The sequence below is a fragment of the Ammospiza caudacuta genome, chromosome 19, assembly GCF_027887145.1.
Source record: "Ammospiza caudacuta isolate bAmmCau1 chromosome 19, bAmmCau1.pri, whole genome shotgun sequence".
In the NCBI taxonomy this organism is placed as follows: Eukaryota; Metazoa; Chordata; class Aves; order Passeriformes; family Passerellidae; genus Ammospiza; species Ammospiza caudacuta.
In genome coordinates, this window is record NC_080611.1 from 4356937 (window position 1) to 4378734 (window position 21798).

General features: G+C 49.7%; 1 protein-coding gene across 1 annotated transcript in view; it reads left to right on the forward strand.

The window, feature by feature from the left end:
- Positions 1 to 21798, forward strand: part of MGAT5B (alpha-1,6-mannosylglycoprotein 6-beta-N-acetylglucosaminyltransferase B) — an 81109-nt gene that overhangs the window by 12792 nt on the left and 46519 nt on the right. Inside the window, exon 3 of the mRNA XM_058817352.1 lies at positions 18379 to 18523. Coding sequence (XP_058673335.1) covers positions 18379 to 18523 — 145 coding nt within the window. The remainder of the gene's footprint in view (positions 1 to 18378; positions 18524 to 21798) is intronic.

Consider the following 21798-nt stretch of genomic DNA (forward strand, 5'->3'; position numbering starts at 1 on the left):
GTAAGAGCCCTTTGGAGCATCATTCAGTAACTGGTGGGTGTTGCAGGGGAGCTGCCAACATCCCCCTCCACGTGCTCTGGGGTGGGCAGCTCTACACTGGAGCTGGAGTATAAATGGGGTGGGTTTGTGGTGAGTGTCAGCTTCTTCCTGGGCCTGGGCCCAGCTTTTGTGGCTGTTTGTGCTGCTACTTGTTCCCAGGGCCCTGCCAGACCCAGCTGAGCAGGGGAAGCTGCCCTGTGCCCTTCAGTGTGGGCTGGGCTGTGGTGTGGGAACCCAGAACATCCCTGTCTGTCCAGCAGGGCCAGGACCCTGCCAGGGGGCTCAGACACCCTGGCACAGAGCCCAAAACACCTGTGGGTTTGATTGTGACCCGTGGAGCAAATTACCAACCTTTTATGAAGATCAGCAAGCCACAACAGTTTAGGTAGAATAATAGTGAAGTTATCACAGGGTGGAAAAATAGACTTTGGGGTTTTTGGTATGGGGATTCAGGAGGCAAGATGGAGGGAACTGGGTGTGTCCAGCCTTTCTCCTTCTTCTTCTTGGCCTCCATCTTCTGCTGTGATGGTGGCACTTTTGGATTGGTTTAGAGTAGAAGCTCACTGTCTAACATAGGTTATGGGTATTGGAAAGTAATTGTAAACATTGTATATGTAGTTTTTAGTATAAAGACATAACACTGCCCTGAGGGCAGGAAGAGTGCCTGGAACTGTCCTGCTGGATGGACCTGGGCAGGGCAGGAGAAAGAATTTTATAGATAAGAAACAATAAACAACCTTGATACCAAAAACTGAAGAGCTTCGACTCATTCTTCAAGCACCCAGGCTGGGAAAAGAAACTTTTAACATTCTCGGGGTTGCAGCGACCCAGAAAGACCCTGAGACTGGGGGATGTCAAAAAATTATTTGCTTTAAAATAATCCAAAAAATCCTTTGGGCTGTGGATGGATGCTGAAGTTCATGGTCCCTGGTCCACTTTAGGCTGAGGCTGTTCCTGTTTCTCCCTGAGTGACCTGCCCAGCCCAGCTTTGAGCCTCAACTATTGCAATTCAAAGGGAGGGAGACATGAAAATGCCCCAGCCCCGCCCAGAGCTTTCCTGGCTCCTGAACTGTGCGAGCAGCCAGTCATAACCAAAATAAACATAGATGTGAGGCAGGAGCATGAACAGGAGAAATGGATAATGTCATAGTCCAGAAGTTAATCCCATTTAAAATTTGATTTTTGTATGTGAATACCTTTCTTGGAGGCTCTCTCCAAAAGCCAAGCTTCTTGGTGTCTGCCAGAAATCATTCCTCAGATGGATTCTCTGCTTGGTGATTCGCTGCAGCAGAGGCTTTGCATCTTAACAATAAATAAAAAAAAACCCTTCTGAAATGCAAGTTATTTTATCCTAATCCTCTGCTGTCAAGTAAACACAGAAAGAGGTTGCTTTGTTTTGAAATGGCCACTGAGAGAATTTATTCAGCAAACAAAGATGTAGATAAAAAAGGGAAACAGAGAAGTCTATAAATTTTGAATGTGGGAGATGCTTTGGAAGGGCTCTAGACTCAGGAGATTGAGTTTTCTGTGCCCTCTCATTTAGAATTTAATATGTTTGATGATCCTTTTTCCCCCCAAGCATCTTCCTTGCAGTTGGTTTACTGCCAGAGTCAGGGGGCAGGAGGCTGCTGCTGAAAAAGCACCAAATTCTGTAATCATGGTGCTGGGAGGGATTTGGCTGTGGTCCCTCAGGCTGGATTTGGTGGGATGTGCATCCTGCTGGTGGAGCGTGCTGCTGCAGGGGATTAGCCAGGGAAAATAGGTTATTAAGTGTTAAAACGTGATTAGATGTGGCTGGAATGGTGCCTGCAACTGCTGGGGCTGCCTCAAAGAATCAAAAGCCTTTGGATTCCTCTTGCTGTTGGTTCCTGCAGGGTTGGGTGTGAGGTGCTGGAGGAATTTGCTGCAAACCCAGGGGAGGTGTAGGACAGGTCCTGAAATGGCTGGAGCAGAGCCCTGCCCTCGTGCTGGGCTCCTGCTGCCTGCAGAGGGGTCTGGTTTGATTTCAGCTCACCTTGCTGCCTGTCTTGGTTTGGAAAGCCAGGAGTCTGCTAAGGAAGGCAGGAGCCTCCCCTGAAATGGAAAATGTAAACCCTCCCCACCCCTCCCAATTGCTATAAATTTTAAATTAAGGGGCTCTCAGGCAAAAATATGGGAGCAGGAAATAACAGTTCTTTAATAGGGAAAAGAAAAAAAAAGGATAAAATAAAGAATGCAGTACACCAGAACAACACTGACAGAGACAGAACCCAGCCTGACACCCTGTGGGTCAGGGTGCTGGCAGCAGTCCCGTTGGAATTGTGGTTCAGCCCTCCTGCAGTGTCAGGGGTGGCTCTGCTGGAGCAGGGATCCTGTAGAGAAGGATGTATTCTTCCTCTGAAGATCCAGTGGAAGAAGAGGCAGCTGCTGTTCCTCTGGGGAATCCAGTGGAGAAGCTGTGCTGGTGTTCCAGAATCTCCAGATTATATCCAGGTAGGAATGCTTGGCTCCTCCCCCTGGGCTCACATCTCCCAATGGGATGCTGTAGTTCTTATCAGCCATGCAGGGACTTTCAATAGCTGTTATCAGCAGATGTCCCCTCCTGAGGGAGGAGTGATTGTGGTCACTCAAAGAGAGAGATAAGGCAAACTGCCCACTTGACAAAGGTGGGGATGGTAATGGAAAACATCTTGCATTGCCATCTTCAACACTGACCTTTGATAGAAGCATTTGAAGTGGCTCACAGGTATCTCTGTCCTTGGGGTCACTGCTGCAGGGGTCCTGGAACCCGCTGCCTTTGGGAAGTGGGGCTTTGCTGAGCTCTAGGGTTTGTGTTTGCTGTTCCCATAACTGTTTTTTCAACCTGTATTTAAGTGTTTCCTGCTGCTCAGCTGCAGAGCTCAACACCTGCCTTTTCCCACCCCAGCATCTCCAGCTGGTTTCCTGTGGCTGAGCACAGCTGGGCTCCTGCGCTGCGCTTCCTCCACTGCTTTAGGAGCAGGATTGGTGGGAATGGGATGAAGGAAGGACAAAAGTGGGGGAGAGCTGATTTTAGAGCTCAAGCTGGAAAACAGAAGTGAGAAGAGGTGAAGCTCAGCCTCTACAGGGCTGTTGCACCTTGTGCTAGGTTGCTGAGAGGTGTTTTGGGGTCTGATCTCAGGGCTGCCGGATATAGACTCTGATGGGGTGATAAGCAGCTTGTGGGCTAGAAAAGAGGTTTTCCCAGTCCTACAGCATCACTGCAGCTGGGCAATGGTAACTCAACCTGGAATCTGTCTGGGGGTGGGCAGTGCAGCCCCTGCAGTGACTTCCCCTGGTCTGTGATCCAGCAGAATTGCAGGTCACCAAAGAACAGCTTCTGCTGCAAAAAGATTTGGTTATTTACGTTCATTTTGGAGGGAATAAAAATAAATGTAGAAAAGAAAAAAAATACATACATATACATATATATCATATATACACACACACACACACACACACATATATATATATATATATATATATATATATATATATATATAAAATGTGGGAGCCTGCCCTTGCTGGCTTGGGGTGTCTTGCCCCACATGCAGACCATGGGGAGGGAGGCTGAGCACTGGGGCTCCTTTGTGGTGTCACAATGGCTCTGGTTTGCCACGTTGGGCTACAGGACTCAGAAGAGATCCAGAGCCACCAGCCAAGGCGTGTTGTGGTGGAGATGGCGTGTAATGTCACCTGGCAGGAATCCTGCCCTGTTCTCCTCAAAGCCTCTCAGTATTCCAGCTCTGCCTCTCCTGCTTGCTCCAGTTCCTGGAGTCTCACCTGCTTAAAGCGATTTCTTCCATCAGTGAACACAGAAGAGGAGAGAGGGCGATGTTCAGGGCTGTGCAGCACAGCTGTAAGCTTTGCTGTTTGTGGTTTCTGTTTCTCTCCAGAGCAGGGGTGTTGTGGAGGGGTGGGAATTGTGCTGCAGATGGTAATGCTGAAGGTTGCTCGGGGTTTTGTAGGGCATTTTCACCATTTCAGAGCCACAGCACCGTGAAGCAACGGGATCTCATGTTATTTCAATGCCTTGGATTGCTCCCTGAGGAGAGGAGCAGAGAGGCCAAATAGAAATGTGAGAACCTACATGATCTCCTCAGAGGGGTCCTTTGCTCCTGCTCCCGGCTCTGCTGCTTTTCCTTCTGCTCCAGCAGCGTCCCAGCTGGGTCAGCATGGCCAGGTAACATCACCATTTGTTCTCACAGAGGAGGCAGAAAGGTCAGGCTTGGATTTGCCAATGATCAGAGTGAGCTCGAGCAACTCTGCCATTCCCCTCGCAGTCAGCTGTGCTGGGAGGAGGAGGAGGAGGAGGAGGAGGAGGAGGAGGAGGAGGAGGAGGAGGAGGAGGAGGAGGAGGAGGAGGAGGAGGAGGAGGAGGGATCTGTCCATGATCCTGACCCCCTGTGTACCCTCTCCTTGTGAGGGCTGACAGCAGAGGAGGGCACAGCTCAGTTCAGCTCCATCCTGGCTGCACTGAGATGCTGCTCAGCCCAGTAGAGCTTTAAAATAAAACACAGGTGTGTTCACCCTCCCTTATTGCTGTGCCGTGAGGGTCCTGATGAAGGAGGAATGATGAGGAGGACTTCATCTTATCAAAGGCTAATTAATTATTTTATTATACTATATTGTTCTATACATCTAAAACTGAATCTGCCAGGCACTCACTCTGCACACCCTGCACAGAATCTCGTGACTGTCAGTGACAGTCCTGACACACACACAAACACACACACTTCTGGCCCTGAGAGGCCAAGGAAACAAAACACCATCACTCTGGGTAAACAATCTCCATGTTGCATTCTACTTTGGCACAAACACAGCACAGCAAATTATGAGAATTGTGTTTTCTTTCTCTGATGTTCAGAGAATGTGAAACCCAGAAATATTCTTGGGAAGAATTGTGCCTCGCTTTTCTCTGTGAGGAGAAATGTGGGGCTACTCTCCCGCTCTCTCTCAGGAAAGGTAATTTTCAGGACCCATTTGAAAATTTGGGTCGCTGCCACTTGTGACAGATTCCAGTCAGCTTCTGGGCAGAGCACACAGTTCTTCTCACACTTGGGGAGCTTGGGGTGGGCAGAACACCCAAAAGTTGCTTTGTGGCTTTGGGAATCCCTTTTCTTACCTGCTCTGGGTGGGGAGAGCACCTGGGAGTGAGGGCTTGGGCTGCTGCCTCCTTGAGACACAGCCCACACACCTGTGGCTCCAGGGATGTTCCTGTTCCCTTTGTTTTCAAGTGTGGCATTCACATCCTCTGAAAAAATCCCTTTGCCCAGGATTTCTCTCCTGGGAAGCTGAGAAGCCTCAGAGAAAAGGAAAAAAATTCTTATCTCATTTGCTTCTCCTGTATTGTGCTCATGTGGAATGTGTTTGGAGATTGTTTACCCACAGGTGATTGTTTCAGTGGATTCTGGTGTGGGTTGATTGACTCTTTGGCCAATCAGGACCAAGCTGTGTCAGGACTCTTTACAGAGTCACGAGTTTTCATTATTATCTTTTTAGCCTTCTAGAAGCATCCTTTCTGTATTCTTTAGTATAGCTTAGTATAGTATTCTTTAATATAATATAGTATCATAAAATAATAAATTAGCCTTCTGAGAACATGGAGTCAGATGCATCATTCCTGCCTTCCTTGGGACATTCCCAGCAATACAATATTCAAGAAATCATGTGAGTTTTAAATTTATCTTGCTGCCTTTAACGCTCAGCGGAGGCGACAGGAGAACCAGTTGTGAAGGCTCATGTGAGCAAGTGACAGGGAAGGGAGGGAGCTGGGCAGGCTCTGCTCACAAACGGGGCACTAATTATCCCCAGTTTCCTCCTGAGTGAGTTATGAGCCTCTCCTGGGCTGCTGGTGTCATGTTTTGATGTTGTCTGCTGAGCAGCCCTGGATAACTGCAGTGTTTGTGAGCAGTTTGTCAGGATCAGCGGATGCTGGAGCGTGTCTTGCTGGCAGAGCCCAGGATGCTGCTCCAGGAGGAGGGATCAGACTCTTCTCAGGGTCTGAATCCAGAGTTTGCTCAGGTAAAATTCCCTCAAAAGACAAGAGGTTCCCCTCTTGTGGGGAATGAATTTGTAGAAAATTTTTAAAACTTGATAGAAGCTTTATGTAGTGTATATTTGTATGTAAATTTTAAGATAACAAATGTTGACTTAGATATGATATGGAATAAGATAAATATTGTTAAGAGTATTCAGAGTAACACTATTGTTAGTGTTTTTAAAACACCTTTCAGTGTTACCCCATCTCTAAATTAAAAAAAAAAATTAATCCACCACGCTCTCCCATCCCCTTTTCCTGCACTGCCTGGGTGTTGTTATCCAGGCTGCTTTCTCAGGTGCCAGGTGTGGGTCTGAGTGTGGTGTCACCTCCTCAGCACCAGCTGGCACCTGCAGATCCTGCGTGTCCTGCTGCTGCATGCAGAGCTGGATTAGGCTCTCCTGGAGCCTGTGGGTGCCAGCCAGGGGGAAGCCACGTGGAGAGCAAGCTGGGCAGCTCCTCAGTGCTTGGGGCTCACTTCCAGCCTCTCTGCTCCAGCCCTTCCAAAGCTACTCCATGGATCCTCGGAGGCTGGAGCAGCCAGCTGATGCTGGAAGAAGTTGTGTGGTTGGTGCCAAGTGGAGCTGGCTGGCTCTGGGAGCAGCTCCTCGCTGAGGAACTGCGCTGGGAGTGATGGGGTTTTGATTTCTCCTGGAGCAGCAGGGCTGGCTCTGGGGCTCCCCTGGAAATGCTGAGCTTGGCACTGTTCTGTAAGAGCTGAAATGAGGGATGTGGGACTCCAGGCTGCTCTCCAAAATGCAGTTTTTGTACCCAAGATGTCACAGCAGTCCAGGGTCGTGGGTGACAGAGCTGTGCCTACAGCTGTCAGCTCCAGCTGCAGGCAGGCCTGGAGACCCTTTGGTTTTGGTTACAATGCATTACAGACTTTCCTTTTCTGAGCATCTTCATACAGTAGAACCAATCTATACTTTAACTTTTATCTATAGCCTCTCATAACTACTATAATTACCATATTCATGTTACTGTTTTCCAATCACTAAAAGTTAGTACATTACAGTTTAAGCTAGAAGTTGTTTTTCAGTTTTCTTGCAGTGGAAAATTCTGAAACCTCTTTTCTACTTGCAACATTTGCTGCCTTCTTTGCCTGTGCTGTCTTTCTGCTTGGTAAAAACATCTTGTTTGGGGTGGGTTTATCCTTTGCCCTAAGCCATAAAAACCCCTTCTAACTAACACACCCTTTGCCTCCTTGGTTATCCAGTAAGACTGGCTCAGCAATTCTTTTCTTCTATATCAAAACTTGCTTCCATCTCTATTCCTTCATCAGACTCCACATTCAAAAATCCTCCTGCTAAGCACACATATCTGTGAGACTTTCTTGTCAAACTTTCATCCTTCCCAATACCGTTCTCTTCCTTCCTTGTCCAAGCATTGGTGGGGAGAAAGTAGTTAAGGGAGACACCAAAGCCAGGCAGAGCCCAGCTGCAGGGTGAGGACTTTCTGCCCCAAACTTTGCCTTTAGCCAGCCCCTGCTGGATGCTCAGCTGCCCCAAGGGCTCTTTGAGCAGGTGACACAACATCCATGAGTGCCAGCAGTGTCACCGAGCTGGGGTTTCACCCCATGGCCATACAGGAGTGTCCTTAATCTGCATTTTTTTGGGAGCAGACCATTGTTTCGTCTGGGTTAAATAAAATCATGTGGCCTCTCCTTCTTCTGCTGCTGTCCCCACTTCAGCCCCAAGCTCTGCATCCATCATTAGGTGCCCTGTGCTCCCATCCTTGACCGACTCATGGAGAGGGAGTTTAAATGGAGGTGTAAAACTTTACTGCCCTCATTAAATTGGTGTTGCAGGCAGGGAAATGAGAGCTGTTGAAATAATGAAAATAAAGGCATCCCTGGGGCTCCACGTGACACTGGACGCTCCTGCCCACTTCTGTGGGGATGTGCAAAATGCAAAACGCAGATTGGTGCTTTGCAGGGCACAGAGGGGTAAAGAGAAGTGTCAGGGCTGCTGTTGCAGTGGTTAAGGCTTAATCCATCCTGGGAAAATGTCTCTTCCTGAAGAAGTGCCTGTTTCATGCAATCACTGCTCAGGATTGAATGCCTGCAGGCTTCAAGAGAAGAAAAAAAAATTATGCCACCAAAGCCATTGGAAAATGGAAGTGTGAATTCACACACCTTGAAGTGGGGCAGCAGTAATGAGGAGCTCAGGGATGTGTGCTGGCCCCTTCCCTGCTGGCCCTGTGTCAGAGGAGGCTGGAGCAGCTTCTGCTGCCCTGGCACTCTGTTATCTCCATAAGCAGGGACACCCAGGGAATGATTAAATCAATTAATTGATTTTCTATAGCTCATAAGGAAGTCAAATGGCATTTCCATCAAGTTGTGATGAGCCAACACCCCACCATGGCCAGGAGGAATGTTAATGGCTCTTTATGCTTTTATTACCCCTTTTCACTCCTAAATCAAAATTCATCCTGAGCCCGGGAGGCAGCAGGTACTTCAGAAAATAAAACTAGCACAGTGGGAGCCATAGCAGCCTCTGTAAAAGTTGGGTTTTCCCATTGATTTATTTGTTTCTCTGCCTTAAACGAGAGAGCAGGGCTCAGTTCAGCTTGAGAAGAGATTAGCTGAGGCTCATCCTGCAGCTCTGCCAGTGCCCCCCAGCTCTGGCCCTGCTCGGAGGATCCGGCCCCTGGGCTCGCTGGACACTGGTGGGTTTGGAGGAAGGGATGATTTATTTGCCCCTGGAAGCAAAGTGGCAGGATGCCCAGCACTGTTTGGCCAATCTTTTTGGCTGAATGAGAAAGGGTGATCATTTTAGAAGTGTTAAATGAGTGAGTTCTGAAGAAATCACCTTTTGGGGCAGCTGTGAGCGTGGCTGTGGGCTGGAGCACTGGGTGTGCAGGGCTGGAGGATTGATGGGGCGCTGAACCTCCTGGAGCCTTTTTTTTCTGGCTGGTTTTGGGCTGTGCAAGTGCTGAGTGCAATCCTCCCTTCCCTGCAATCCATGGGGCACTGGCTGTTGGCAGTATAATTGTCCCTGGTTGGGCAATAGGGACCATCAGGAGGAGAACCTTGAATGCTGGTGCTGTTGGAGAGACTCCTCCTGTAAACACCAAGAACACACACAAAGGTTCGTCCCTGGGTCCGTGGAGTCACTGTGGGGCAGTCCCTGTCCTGTGGGACCTGTGTGTGCTGATTTCTCCTCAAACTGGGGGTCTCAGCTGCAAATCCAGGCTCCAGTTTGCCCCCAGTCCCAACAGCATCCACTCCAGTGTGGGGTGCAGCCATGCCCCAGGAGCTCTGCTGTCCTTAGGGCTTTGCTACAGCAGCTGCCCTTCTTCCATCTCAGTGCTGGAGCCCTGTGTTTTAGGAAGCAATTTAAAATCAATGTTAATCTTGTAATTTGGAAGCCTGTCCTGCGGTGTGAGGTGTTTGAAGCGCTGCAGAACAGCTTAAAATGCAATTTCAAATAGTGCTGGCTGGCAATAGAGAAGCAACTAAAAACTCCCTGCTGCTGCTCTTTTAAAAGAAAAAAGTGAAAGGGGGATGAGAAAGAAAGATGCATTAAAAATATAAAAAATACATAAAAATATATAAAAAGAAATAAAAGCTGAACTGCAGCTTGTGTTGAGGTTGTGTGTATTCATCTCTCCTTCCCAACTCCCCCAGTTGTGGGGGGGGGGGGTAGGAGATCCAGCTCTCTTTACCTGCAGTCATGGCTCATGGCAGGACTCCTGGGACTGTCCCCATGTCCCAGAGGAGACATCAGGTCTCTGGTGTGTGTATGGAGGGGTAGGAAGCAATACATCTGGGGGGAACAGCCCTGAGCTCTCCTTACAGCTGTGAAACGCTCCTGACTGGGAGTGTGAGTGTTTGTATTGTTTATTTTCCTGCCTTTTCTTATTTGTATGGAAACTGGGAGCAGACATGTTTGGGTGGAGCTGCAGGCTGCTCCTGCAGGGCTTCCTTTGGGATGGGAGGGAGCTGGAGGGGTGGAAAAGCATCAGGATCCTCTTGTGCAGGCTCAGCTCGGGGTCTTGCAGCTGAGGGAGGGAGGAACGAGACCCCAGAGCTGTTGGCTGTGGATCCCAAGTGAAAGGAATAGTGGATTTGTCTTTACAAACAAGGTGTGGGTCTGCTGGTAGATAAAACCAGCACTGGGAGATCAAAGAAACGATGGGAAGGATTCCACTGATTGATGAATGGAAAAAGATATTTACCTTTACAAATAAACTGTAGGTTTGCTGATAAATGAAATTGGATCTTGAAAGGTGAAAGAAACAATGGGAAAGCGCCATGGACCCCAGGCACTGCTGCTGTGGGGGGCTGCAGGAAGGCAGGGGGGTCTCCTGAGCCCAGGGAAGGGTTGCAATTGCTGCTGTCACATGGCTGCACCTGCAGAGCTGTCTTGGTTTGGAAAGCCAGGAGTCTGCTAAGGAAGGCAGGAGCCTCCCCTGAAATGGAAAATGTAAATCCCCTCCCTCCAAATTGCTATAAATTTTAAATTAAGGGGCTCTCAGGCAAAAGTATGGGAGAAAGAATAACAGTTCTTTATTAGGGAAGAAAATAAAAATATAAAATAAACAATGCAGTAAACCAAACCAACACTGCCAGAGTCAGAACCCAGCCTGACACCCTGTGGGTCAGGGTGTTGGCAGCAGTCCCATTGGAATTGTGGCTCAGCCCTCCTGCAGTGTCAGGGCTGGTTCTGCTGGAGCAGGGATCCTGTAGAGAAGGATGTATTCTTCCTCTGAAGATCCAGTGAAAGAGGCAGCTGCTGTTCCTCTGGGGAATGCAGTGGAGAAGCTGTGCTGGTGTTCCAGAATCTCCAGATTATATCCAGGTAGGAATGCTTGGCTCATCCCTCTGGGCTCCCATCTCCCAATGGGATGCTGTAGTTCTTATCAGCCATGCAGTGACATTCAATAGCTGTTATCAGCAGATGTCCCCCCTGAGAGAGGAGTGGGTGTGGAAGAGATAAGGAAAACTGCCCAGTGAGCAGAAGACAGCTGCCACACAGATGGCAAATAGAATAAATACATCTTGCCTTGCAATTTGGGACAGGAACCCATGGTCAGGTCCTGCCTGCCCTGGTTTTTGGGAGGGCACAGAGGGTCTGACAGGCTCTGCCTGCCCAGAGGTGCAGGAAGAGTGAGGCAAAACACCCTGAGGCTGCACACTGACACAGCAGTGCAACAGAGGAGGCATCAGTCCAGGAGGAGGTGATACAGGCAGGTGGGACATAATCTACTTTATCAGCCAGTGGCTTAAGGCTGCTTTTGGCTGATTACCAGGAGCTGCTTTACTGCCAGTGCTCCCAGGGCTCAGCAGCAGATCGATGGTGCTGCTGGAGCTCTGCTGAAGTGTCCCCTTCACCAGCAGCTCCTGAACTCCTTCATGGGCAGCTCCAGCTGTGTGGCAGCTCCCTGTGTGCCTCCTGCTGCTCTCTTCCTTTGGGGCCCTGGCTAAGCAGGTCTGTGTTTTCTCTGTATAATTTAAATTAGTAAATCTGGAGCAGTGTAATGGCAGATGTGGGTGGATTTGCTGGCAGCAATAACTGGCTGGGAGCCCATGCTGGGGAATGGGTGCCTTTAAGGGGTGCAGCCACCCTGAGGGACCTTCTCCATCCCTGGAGCAGCTTCCCCAAAGGGATGGAGACAGGAGGGGCCATTGCTGCCAACCTGAGCCTGGCCTTGGGCTCACTTGTTTGCAGTTAGAGCTGGGGCTCTGGGCTGTGATTGCAATGGATTATGTGTCAGAGTTAGTCCTTGGCTAGTTGGCTCTTTGGTCTTTTAATCTGCTTGAATCAAAATCAATAGTGAAAGTAAATAGAGGAGCATCAGAGGGGCAGGCAATCAAAGGCTGGGGCTTTGCTCCCTGGGGACATGCCAGGGTGGATGGGATCCCAGGACAGCCCTGGGTACCACCCCAAGGAGCTGGGCATGAGGTCTGGGGCTGCCTCAGCCCCACTGGAGATCCTCTGCTTTCCTCTGCAATAAATCTTTCAAGATTGTGCTGCCCTTTTGAGGGGTTTAAATAGCCTGGAGTTGTCCTTTAAAGGAGAAAACCACAGCAAATGATGCTTTAGATTGAAATTAATTCAGCTGGTATTTTCAATGGACATAGGTAATATCTCACTGTGTCTGAGCTCCAGCAGCAGCAGGGGATTTGCTGTTGTGGGATGGCCAGGCAGGGCTGTGACACTCTGAGAAGGGAGGGGACCAACAGCCAACCAGCCAGGTTATGGATATTGGGAATACAGTATGGGATTGCATTTTAAAGGAGACTCAGGGGTGCCCTCATCACTCTCACAGCTCCTGAAAGGTGCTCAGCTGGGGCTGGGCTCTTTCTCCAGGCAGCACTGACACAACCAGAGCACACAGCCTCAAGCCGCACCAAGGGAAATACAGGTTGGATATTAGGAAAAAGTTTTTAACTAAAAGAGTGATAAAGTTCTATTGTGGCAGGTGTCCCCCAGTCAGAGAAATAAAGAGCTTTGACTCCATGATTTCAGAAGGCTGAATAAAAGCTTTATTAAGCTATACTATACTACTACTACACTAGAGGAAAATTTTCACTGTGAAAGTGATGACACATAGGAACAGAAAAGGCATGGATGCACGATCTCTGGAAGTGCTCAGGGCCAGGTTGGATGGGGCTCTGAGCAGCCTGATCTAGTGGAAATTGTCCTGGCCCATGGCAGGAGGGTTGGAACAAGGTGATCTTTAGGGTCCCTTCCAACCCAAACCATTCTGATAACAGGAAGGAGTGGCCAGGGAGGAAAGGAGATGCTCCTTTCTCAGCTGCTCTCCACTCCTGCATGGTCAGAGAACACGGAAACAGAATATGCTGAGCTGGGAGGGATCCACAAGGATCACTGAGCTCCACTGAACCTCACCTTTGAGTTCAGGTTGGCACATCAGCAGAACTGCCCTGGCTGCTCATCCTGCTCCTGTTCTGGAGGTCCCAGTGGCAGGTACTGGCAGGGGGTGATGCCTGCTCATGGCTGCTTTCACTCCAAGCAGGTATTTTAAAGACAAGTGCATCATTAGTGAATTCCCCAGGGTTTCAGCCCATCGAAATTTGAGCATATTGGCTGTAGACTACTCTGCTGGTTTCACAGAGAAGCTATTCCTTCTTCCGCAAGACATCACCCTTAGGGGTTGCTTTCCCTTTTTCCCCTGATTTCATCCAATTACTTAGCTGTGTGCTCTTCAGAAGCCCCATAAATAATTCTCCTCCCTCTGCTGTGTTTACCAGCGTGTCTCATGAAATCCGGTAAGATATGATTGATTGCAATCATTATTTCCTAGTGCTGCTTTGAAAACCTCTGTCAGTTCAGTGATTGCCTGGAAAGCGTGGCTGCCACTCAGGAAAACTGTCAAAACCCTGTCATACCTTAACAAACTCCAATTAATCCATTGGTTGGGTTTACTTGTATTCACTGTCCCATCATTGCTGATTATCAGGGGAAATTAGAATATTTTCCCTTTCTAATTAGCAGCTTGGTGGCTTTGTTTTTTAAAAGAAAGCGGTTTTCAGCACTGTTTAATTTTTCAGAACTGGAGTTTTGTGCTGTTAAGGTGGGTTTGGGTTTATCTTGGCTGCCTGCAGTGCTGTGGGTAAAATCTCCTTGGGGATCTTCATCACTGGCTTTAGGGAGAAGCCTGAGCTCCTGGCCAGGATCTCCTCCATCCTCTGGATCCCCGTGCCTGGCTCAGGCAGCTGAGCAGCCCTGGGTGGGAGTCTGAGTCTCTGTTCCAGGTTAACAAATTAATCCTGGCTCTTGCATTTTTAAAAGAGTCGCTTCAGCATTTTTCCTCCTTTCTTCTGGTTTTAATGAGACACACTTTCCAAGAGATGCAATAATCATTGCCAAAAAATGTCAAGGCGTTGTTAGCTTCCTTAAGCTGCTGGAAAAACAACAACAACAAAGCCCAGGAACAGAAAGAGAGAGGTGTTGATGCGGAAGAGCTTCGGCTTCATCTCCGAGTGCCAGGGGAGGGCTGGGGGAGATGTGTCCTGCCTCAGCTCTGCTTTCTGGCAGGCTGCCCCAAAAGGTAATGCAGGGAAAGCTGGGATTTTTTATTTTTTTTATTGCTATTTTTACTTAGTATTTGGGATTTTTTAAAAATTTCTTTATTTGAGAAGGAATATCTCGGCTCACTGTTGACAGCAAAGCTCAGAGCTCTGCTCTCAGAGCATCCTGCAGTGGCTCAAAACCAGCTGGGAATGGGATGGTGGCAGTGACAGGAGGGGAGATCTCAGGGAAATTCAGGGGCCAGGCTGGTGGTGGGTGCAGAGTGGAGTTGTGGCTCTCTGGGATCCACAGGGAAGTGGATTTGTGCCCTGGTGGGAATATCCTCATCCCTCATCAGTGATTTGGGAGCAGAGCTGTCTTGTCAGCTGTGCTTCTGTGGTGAACCTTTGGAGCATCATCCTTGCCTGGGCTGCCAGGAATTCTCCATCCCCACTGCCTTCCCAGGCACAACCTCTGTGTGTTCCCAGCACACTGTCACAACCTGACCCCCCAAACAGGCTGGGATCCAAATCCCCAGGCCAGGATGGGCTCCATGGGAATCTGGGGGTGGTGGTTTCAGCCTCTCTGGCCAGCTGTAGGGGTGGTGGTGTTCACAGGGGTCCCAGGATGAGGGAAGAGACAAGAATCTTGACTCCATGTTTCAGAAGGCTGATTTATTATTTTATGATATATATTATATTAAAACGATACTAAAAGAATAGAAGAAAGGATTTCATCAGAAGGCCTGCAAGGAAAGGAAAGAAAATGGAATGATAATAAAATCTTGTGACTGACCAGACAGTCCAAGACAGCTGGACCGTGACTGGACATTAATTAGAAACAACCACATGAGATCAATCAAAGATGCACCTGTTGCATTCCACAGCAGCAGATAATTATTGGTTTTATTTTCCTCTGAGGCCTCTTGGCTTCTCAGGAGAAAAATCCTAAGGAAAGGATTTTTCAGGAAGTATCATGGCTACACTGTAGGGGTTGGGTCAGGTTTTTTTCCTGACCTCCAGCCTCACCCACCGCAGCACAAGGGATCAGTAATCACTGCCTCATGCAAAAACTGAGTGTAAGGTCTAAGCTCTGACCTACTGGCCATGCTGGGATGTCAGAGCAGGAGCAAATTCTGAGTAAAAATGTCCATTTTGGGGGATGGTCAGTCCTGGGGTAGACAGAGGGTGCTGGGGGCTGCAACCCATGAACACAGCCCAGCTGTGGGAGGGATGTCACTGGAATGGGCTCAGTCTATGGACAAATAACTAAAGTGGATTTTCAGATTTAAGCCCATGTCAGAGCTATTTCCCTTAGCTCTGCCTTTTCCTGATTTGCTCAGCTGTGTTTGGGGCAGCCCTTGTCAAAATGGAGCCTCAGGTTCCAAAAATCCACTTTTTTACCTCCCCATAGCATCTTTTAATTGCAGGCTCATTAGTGCTGCTGCTCTTCAGTGGGACAGGCTGTGACTTTGATATCACGCAGGGGACAGGGTGACCTTCCTGGTGGGTTGGCAAGGTGGCTCCTGCACTCCCAAACCCACCCAGGAAAGTCTGGGGCTGCACAGGACCTTGGGCACCCACTGATTGAAGGAGAAGTCACTGATTCTTGCCATGGAGCTGAGGGAATGTCTGGGGAAGAGCCCAGTTTCACTCTCCATGAATGGTGGTTTGTCCTCTTTCCTTTGAGGAATTGCTTTTGCTCTCAATGTTTCTTCTGTTTTGTTAGATAGAGTCGGAAAATAATGTGCTGCTGATAATCCCAGCCAAGCGTGGAAGGCAGCCTTTGGCAAGGTCTGGCTGGCCCAGTGTCGTCTTCTTGGAGGGGTTAAGGGTTGGCTCACAACGCCGTGTTCGCGAGTGATCCCGTGTTATCCCAGAGCCTGGCAGGGCAGTGTGGGGGCTGGAGCTGCAGTGCCAGTGCTGCCTGCCCTGGGAAGCTGCCTGCTGGGGAGGATGAAACAGGAAAGCCTTATCAATATGATTGCCTGGCAAAAGATTTTGAGAATATAGAAACTATAAGTGAGATTGAAATGAAAGCAAGCTTTGAGATATCTCAGTTACTGAACAACTGGAAAACAACGGTGTGGCCAGCTGAAGGTGATCCCCTTTTGATGGAACAACACCCTCTGCTTGCAGACAGCCCCAAGGGTCAGAGCAGACCCTACAGCTTGGCAGAAGGGGCCCAAAGAGAAGTTTTTAGAGTTTAAAATGTAACACAGTATGGTGATGTAGTGATTCTTATAGGCTGTATGTAAATGCTGTAGGATTTGTATCTTGTACTAGATTGGTTAGTGAGAATTAGAATATTCAACACAGAAGAAGATTTATTGTATTGTAACGGGAACCTCACTCTCTTACCCCTTTTGCACTCTCACCCTCTCATCCTCTCTCCTCCTCTCCTCTCTCGGCCCTGCTCTGAGCTGTGGCTGGCAGCTCCCAGGCCCTTTGCAATAAACCCCAAGTTCCACAACCTGGCTTCAAAAATCTCCCATCTCCATCCATCCCCCCGATGCTCCTCCACTGCCTTCCCTGGGAATCAGCCTTCCCAGCCCCTGGGAGCTCTGGCTGAAGTGTGGGTGAATTCCTGGGGGAGCAGGGATGGAGCCAGGGCTTGCAGCTCTGCAGCAGCAGTGGGAGCTGTCACGGTGCCCCTGATCCACCACACCACACCCTGCTCCCATCTGAACACCCACACCAAGGCCTCTGTGCTGTTTCACATGCTCAGCCCGCTCCTGTGGGGAGGAGAAGCCCATGCCAGGGCTGTCCCTGGCACACCATGCCATTGGGATGCCCTGGTCCATTCTGCCCCCCTGGCTGTGCCAGGATAGGGAATCCCAAACTCCATCTGGCTTTGCAGGACTGGTAGTGCATCTGTTTGGAGGTGCATGAGGTGTCCCTAAGTCCTGATAGCAACCCAGGATATCCAGCAGCTGCTCTCCTTCCCAGTGCCACCCCCTTGGCTCCTGCTGCTCCCTAAATTAAATATGTGCTGCCTCTTGGAAAGCACATGAGAGTGGAACGGCAGAGATAAGCTAAACGGGAGAGGTTCAGGGGATTATGCACTGATTAAGTTATTACCAACGTGAAATGAGCCGAGCTGAGATGAAACAGGAGCTTTATTTTCTGTTCCCTGACTCTGGGCTCATTGCCTGTCACTAGATGGCAAATCAAGCTGGGAGCCAGGAGCTCCTGGATCCCCTTGTGCTTTCCAGCAGGTCAGTGCCATGCACACCCATGGGAGAAACAGTGTTAAACAAGGCTGGGAACTGGGGGCCTTCCCTCCTGGGGGAGTTGATGCAGCACTTGAGCTATTTCCAGTGCTAGGTCTCCCACCCCATTGCAGATTTGAGCAGAAAATTTCTTCTTTTCTGGAACAGGAAAATCTGGTGCTGCTGGGAGGATGTGTTGGAGAGCACCACCCCTTTGATGAGTTTCCCATGTTTTTCCTTAAGCATCCTCTGCAAGCTGCTGTCAAAGGCAGGATGCTGGGCTAGGTGCAGAGTGAAAAATAGAAGTGGCACATGAAAGGCTGTTTGCTTTGTGCTTGGGAATGAAGTCAGTTTGCCATAAGCCCTTGGACTGTGACCGTGTTCACAGGGGTCTGAGGATGAGGGAAGAGATGAGGATCTGACTCCGTGTTTCAGAAGGCTTGATTTATTATTTTATTATATATATTATATTAAAACTATACTAAAAGAATAGAAGAAAGGATTTCATCAGAAGGCCAGCTAAGAATAGAAAAAGAAAGAATGATAACAAAGGCTTTGGTCTCGGGCAGAGAGTCTGAGCCAGCTGACTGTGATTGGCCATTAATTAGAAGCAACCACATGAGACCAATCCCAGATGCACCTGTTGCATTCCACAGCAGCAGATAACCATTGTTTACATTTTGTTCCTGAGGCCTCCCAGCTTCTCAGGAGAAAAAATCCTAAGGAAAGGATTTTTCATAAAATGTGTCTGTGACAGGGATAGGCTGGATCAGGTGGATAAGTCAGGATTTCATGCCTGGTGAGGGGGCTGGATCCAGGCTGAGATAACAACTGGCTGTCCTGTATTTTCTGTCCCATCTTTGATGGGACGGGAGGAGCCCAGCTGGATCTGGGCAGGGGTTTACCCTGCTTGGGCAGTGTGATGGGGCTGTGGGGCAGAGCCAGGGAGGGGACACGGGGACAGCAGGGCACTGAGATGCTCCAAACACCACTGAGCCCACTCATGGGGGTGGGGAGCAGCAGGGGCAGCTGTGGGGCTGGAGCTGGGGTCCCAGGGTGGGGTGTGCATGCCAGGCTGGCCGTGTCTCAGCTCCCTGTGTGTGCTGCAGTGATGGGCGCGCTGGAATCCCGAGGGGTGCTGCGCAGGATGAGCGACATGCTGGAGATGCTGATGAAGAGGATGGACGTCCTGGCCAGGCTGGAGAACAGCACTGACTTCCACAAAGGGGATGAAGCACGATTCCCTCTGGACAGGTCAGTCAGACCCTGTGGAGCAGGGCTGGGCATGGGGGCTTTGCAGGAGCAGAACACCCCAATGTGCTGAGCTGCTCTGAGGGTGGTGGGACCCAGGTCCTCTGGGGCTTGGGAGGATCTTTTCTAGCCTCATTTGCCACGTCTGGAGCTGTTTCTTTTGGGATTTCTGAACTGACTGTGATTTTTAGGATTTGTAGTCACTCCCAAGCTTGTCAGAGTCCAAGAAGCATTTGCACTATGCTCTCAGGCACACTGTGATTTTTGGGGGTGTGTCCACTGCAGGACCAGGAGCTTGACTCAGTGATCCTTGTGGGTGTTGTTGTGATATTCTACGATTCCATGATTTCCTGAAGCAGCTGTCCCAGCTGCAGGTGTGGCAGTGTCTGCACTGCTGTGCTGCGGTGCTGCTGGAGGTGGCACATGCCAAGCAGCACCTGGCATGTGAGATGTGCTCCCTGAGATCAGGACACTTGCTCTGTGCCTGTACTCCATGAGTAGCTGTGTATCTGGTGGCTGTTCAGAATCCAGGGCTGATGTGCTCAGCATTGGAGTTGAGCAAGGTTTAAAATGTCCAGAAGGGTTTAAAATGATGCCCTGGCTCCCTGTGCTGCACATCTCAGCTGGCATTGTGAGAGGTGCCATCAGACCTCCCTGTTGTGGCACACTGATTCACTAGAAAGACATTTCCCTGTGCTCTGGGAGCCTTTAAACATTCATTGATACTAATTGGAGTGTCAGTGCACAAATGGTAACTGGTGGTGGGGCAGCAGAGATGAAAAACCACAGGGGCAGCACTTGGGACAAGCTTGGCAGTGTGGAAAAGATGCCAGTGTGGATTTTGCTCAGGTGGAGCCTCAGGTGACACAGGAGAGGTGGATGGCAGGGATGTGACATGCAGAGGTCACCCCTGCCCTGCTGCATCCTGCTGGATCCCTCATAACATTCCCACCTCCACCTCCTGCCATCACTGTGCTTTCCCCTGCTCCCATCAGCATTTCCATCCCTCTCCCTCGCTTTCCTCATGAGCCTCTTTTGTGTCTATAACAGAAAACAGTCAGTGAGCCTGTAATTAAAGGCTGAGCTCTGCCACAGTGCCTGCACACCTGAGCTAGAGCTGCAGGGCAGCCATGGAATGCGTGGTCCTGACTTTTATGTACCATCATTTCCAGCACTGAGAAAATATAATTTGCCTCAGCCATGGTAGGTGCTGGGATTTTGTTGTTCCGAGGCTGGCTGGTACCCAAGTGAGTGAGATCACCAATAATCCCAGAGAGGAGTGGACAGGACTATTACAGCCAGCACTGGAAGGTGCTTGCTCACATCGAATGATTTTCTTGGCCAGTTTTGTGTTAAAAGAACCACTGATTTCAGGTGATGGTTGTTTCTCTACACCAGCAGCCAAGAGAGAAACTTAAAAGCATTTCTGTGGGCTGGCAGCAGTGGCTGCAGATGGGGATTTGGTGTTTCAGATCTGCTGTGGGAGTGATGGCTCTGGGGCCATCACCTGGAGAGAGGATGGGAGCTGATGGACCCACATCAAAAGATCCTCAAGTTTTGTGTGTGTGCTCAGATGGCCCTGAGCTGGGGGCTGAGATCACAGATGTCTTAATTTGCAGTAATGGAAATTCAGGGGCAACGAGTTTATCACCTTTTGCTCCTTATACGTCACCCCTAAAGAGAAATCAATTCTCTTCACCTGATTCTGCATCCAAACCCATCTGTCTCCTCTCCTTGTTCTCACCCGGCCTCTGAAGATCCCATTCTGGTCATGGGGCAGAGCATCTCCAGGTGAAGCAGCCACCACGGGGGAGTTTCTTGTGGGTGGGATTTTGCTGTGGCAGTCCCCGATGAAGCACTGGCTGCATTTGCCAACACTTGGGAAGTATTTCCTGAGCACTCCCTTCCTTCCCTGCAGCGCGGGGTCTGGCTGAGGGCTGTGCCCAGAGGGGACGGGATGTGTTGGAGGTGTCACAGCTGGGTTTGAGTGGCTCCACCTCTGGTGCTGCCTCAAGCAGGGTGACCTTTCTTGGCTTGTCCTGGTCCCTGCTGCCCCCTGAGGGGTGCATGAGGCAGCTGGAAGGGTTCAGAGCTGTCCTGCTCTGAGCAGAGCCTGGCTCTGTGCTGATCCCACAGCTCTGGGTGCTCTCTGAGCTGAGCAGAGCAACCCAGGGGGAATCCAAAAGCAGCTGCTGTGAAACCCTGTGGAGTCAGGGTGCTGAGCTCCCTGTCCTGTTGGGGAAGATGAAACAGGAAAGCCTTATCCATATGATTGCCTGGCAAAAGATTTTGAGAATATAGAAACTATAAGTGAGATTGAAATGAAAGCAAGCTTTGAGATCCCTCAGTTACTGAACAATGGGAAAACAATGGTGTGGCCAGCTGAAGGTGATCCCCTTTTGATGGAACAACACCCTCTGCTTGCAGACAGCTCCAAGGGTCAGAGCAGACCCTGCCAGCTTGATGGAAGGGGCCCAAAGAGGAGTTTAAAATGTAACACAGTATGGTAATGTAGTGATTCTTATAGGCTGCATGGAAATGCTATAGGATTTGTATATTGTACTAGATTGGTTAGTGAGAATCAGAATATTCAACACAGAAGAAGATTTATTGTATTGGAATGGGAACCTCGCTCTATTACTCTCTTACCCTCTCATCCTCTCTCTCCCTCTCTTCTCTCATTCCTGCTCTGAGCTGTGGCTGGCAGCTCCCAGCAGGGCCCTGCACCCAGGCCCTTTGCAATGAACCCCAAATTCCAGTCCTGGCTGCAGAGATCTCTCATCTCCATCCATCCCCACAATGTTCCTACACTGTCCCTTGAGGGTGACCAGCTGCAGTTTTGGGGACCCCTGTGCTGAGGTGGATTGGGCACCTCCAGCCGCCCCAGGACCCAGCAATGACTCCTGGACCCAGATCAGCCCCACGGAGACACCCAGGAGCTGTTCCTCGTTAGGATCCCGGGATTCCACTGAGGGCTTGTCTCCTTCCCTCCCTGCCTCCGTCTCTTTGATCACCAGTGACCGACTTGAGGCTGTCAGGGAAAGATAATACAATTAAAGGGTGGTAATTTCAAAGGGATTTTACTCTTCAAAGCGTCCCTGCTTGGCACTGCTGCTGCCTTCGTCTCCTTCCCGCTCTGCACAGCTGCCAGTGTGGGCTTTGTGCTTCCAGTTGCCCAAAAGTGGATTAACTCTTGTTTTTACAAAGTGCTCTCCTGCTTAAGGCTGGATCTCCAGTGGAATCAGGAGGGCTGGGTTTTGCAGAGCTCCAGCTGAGGG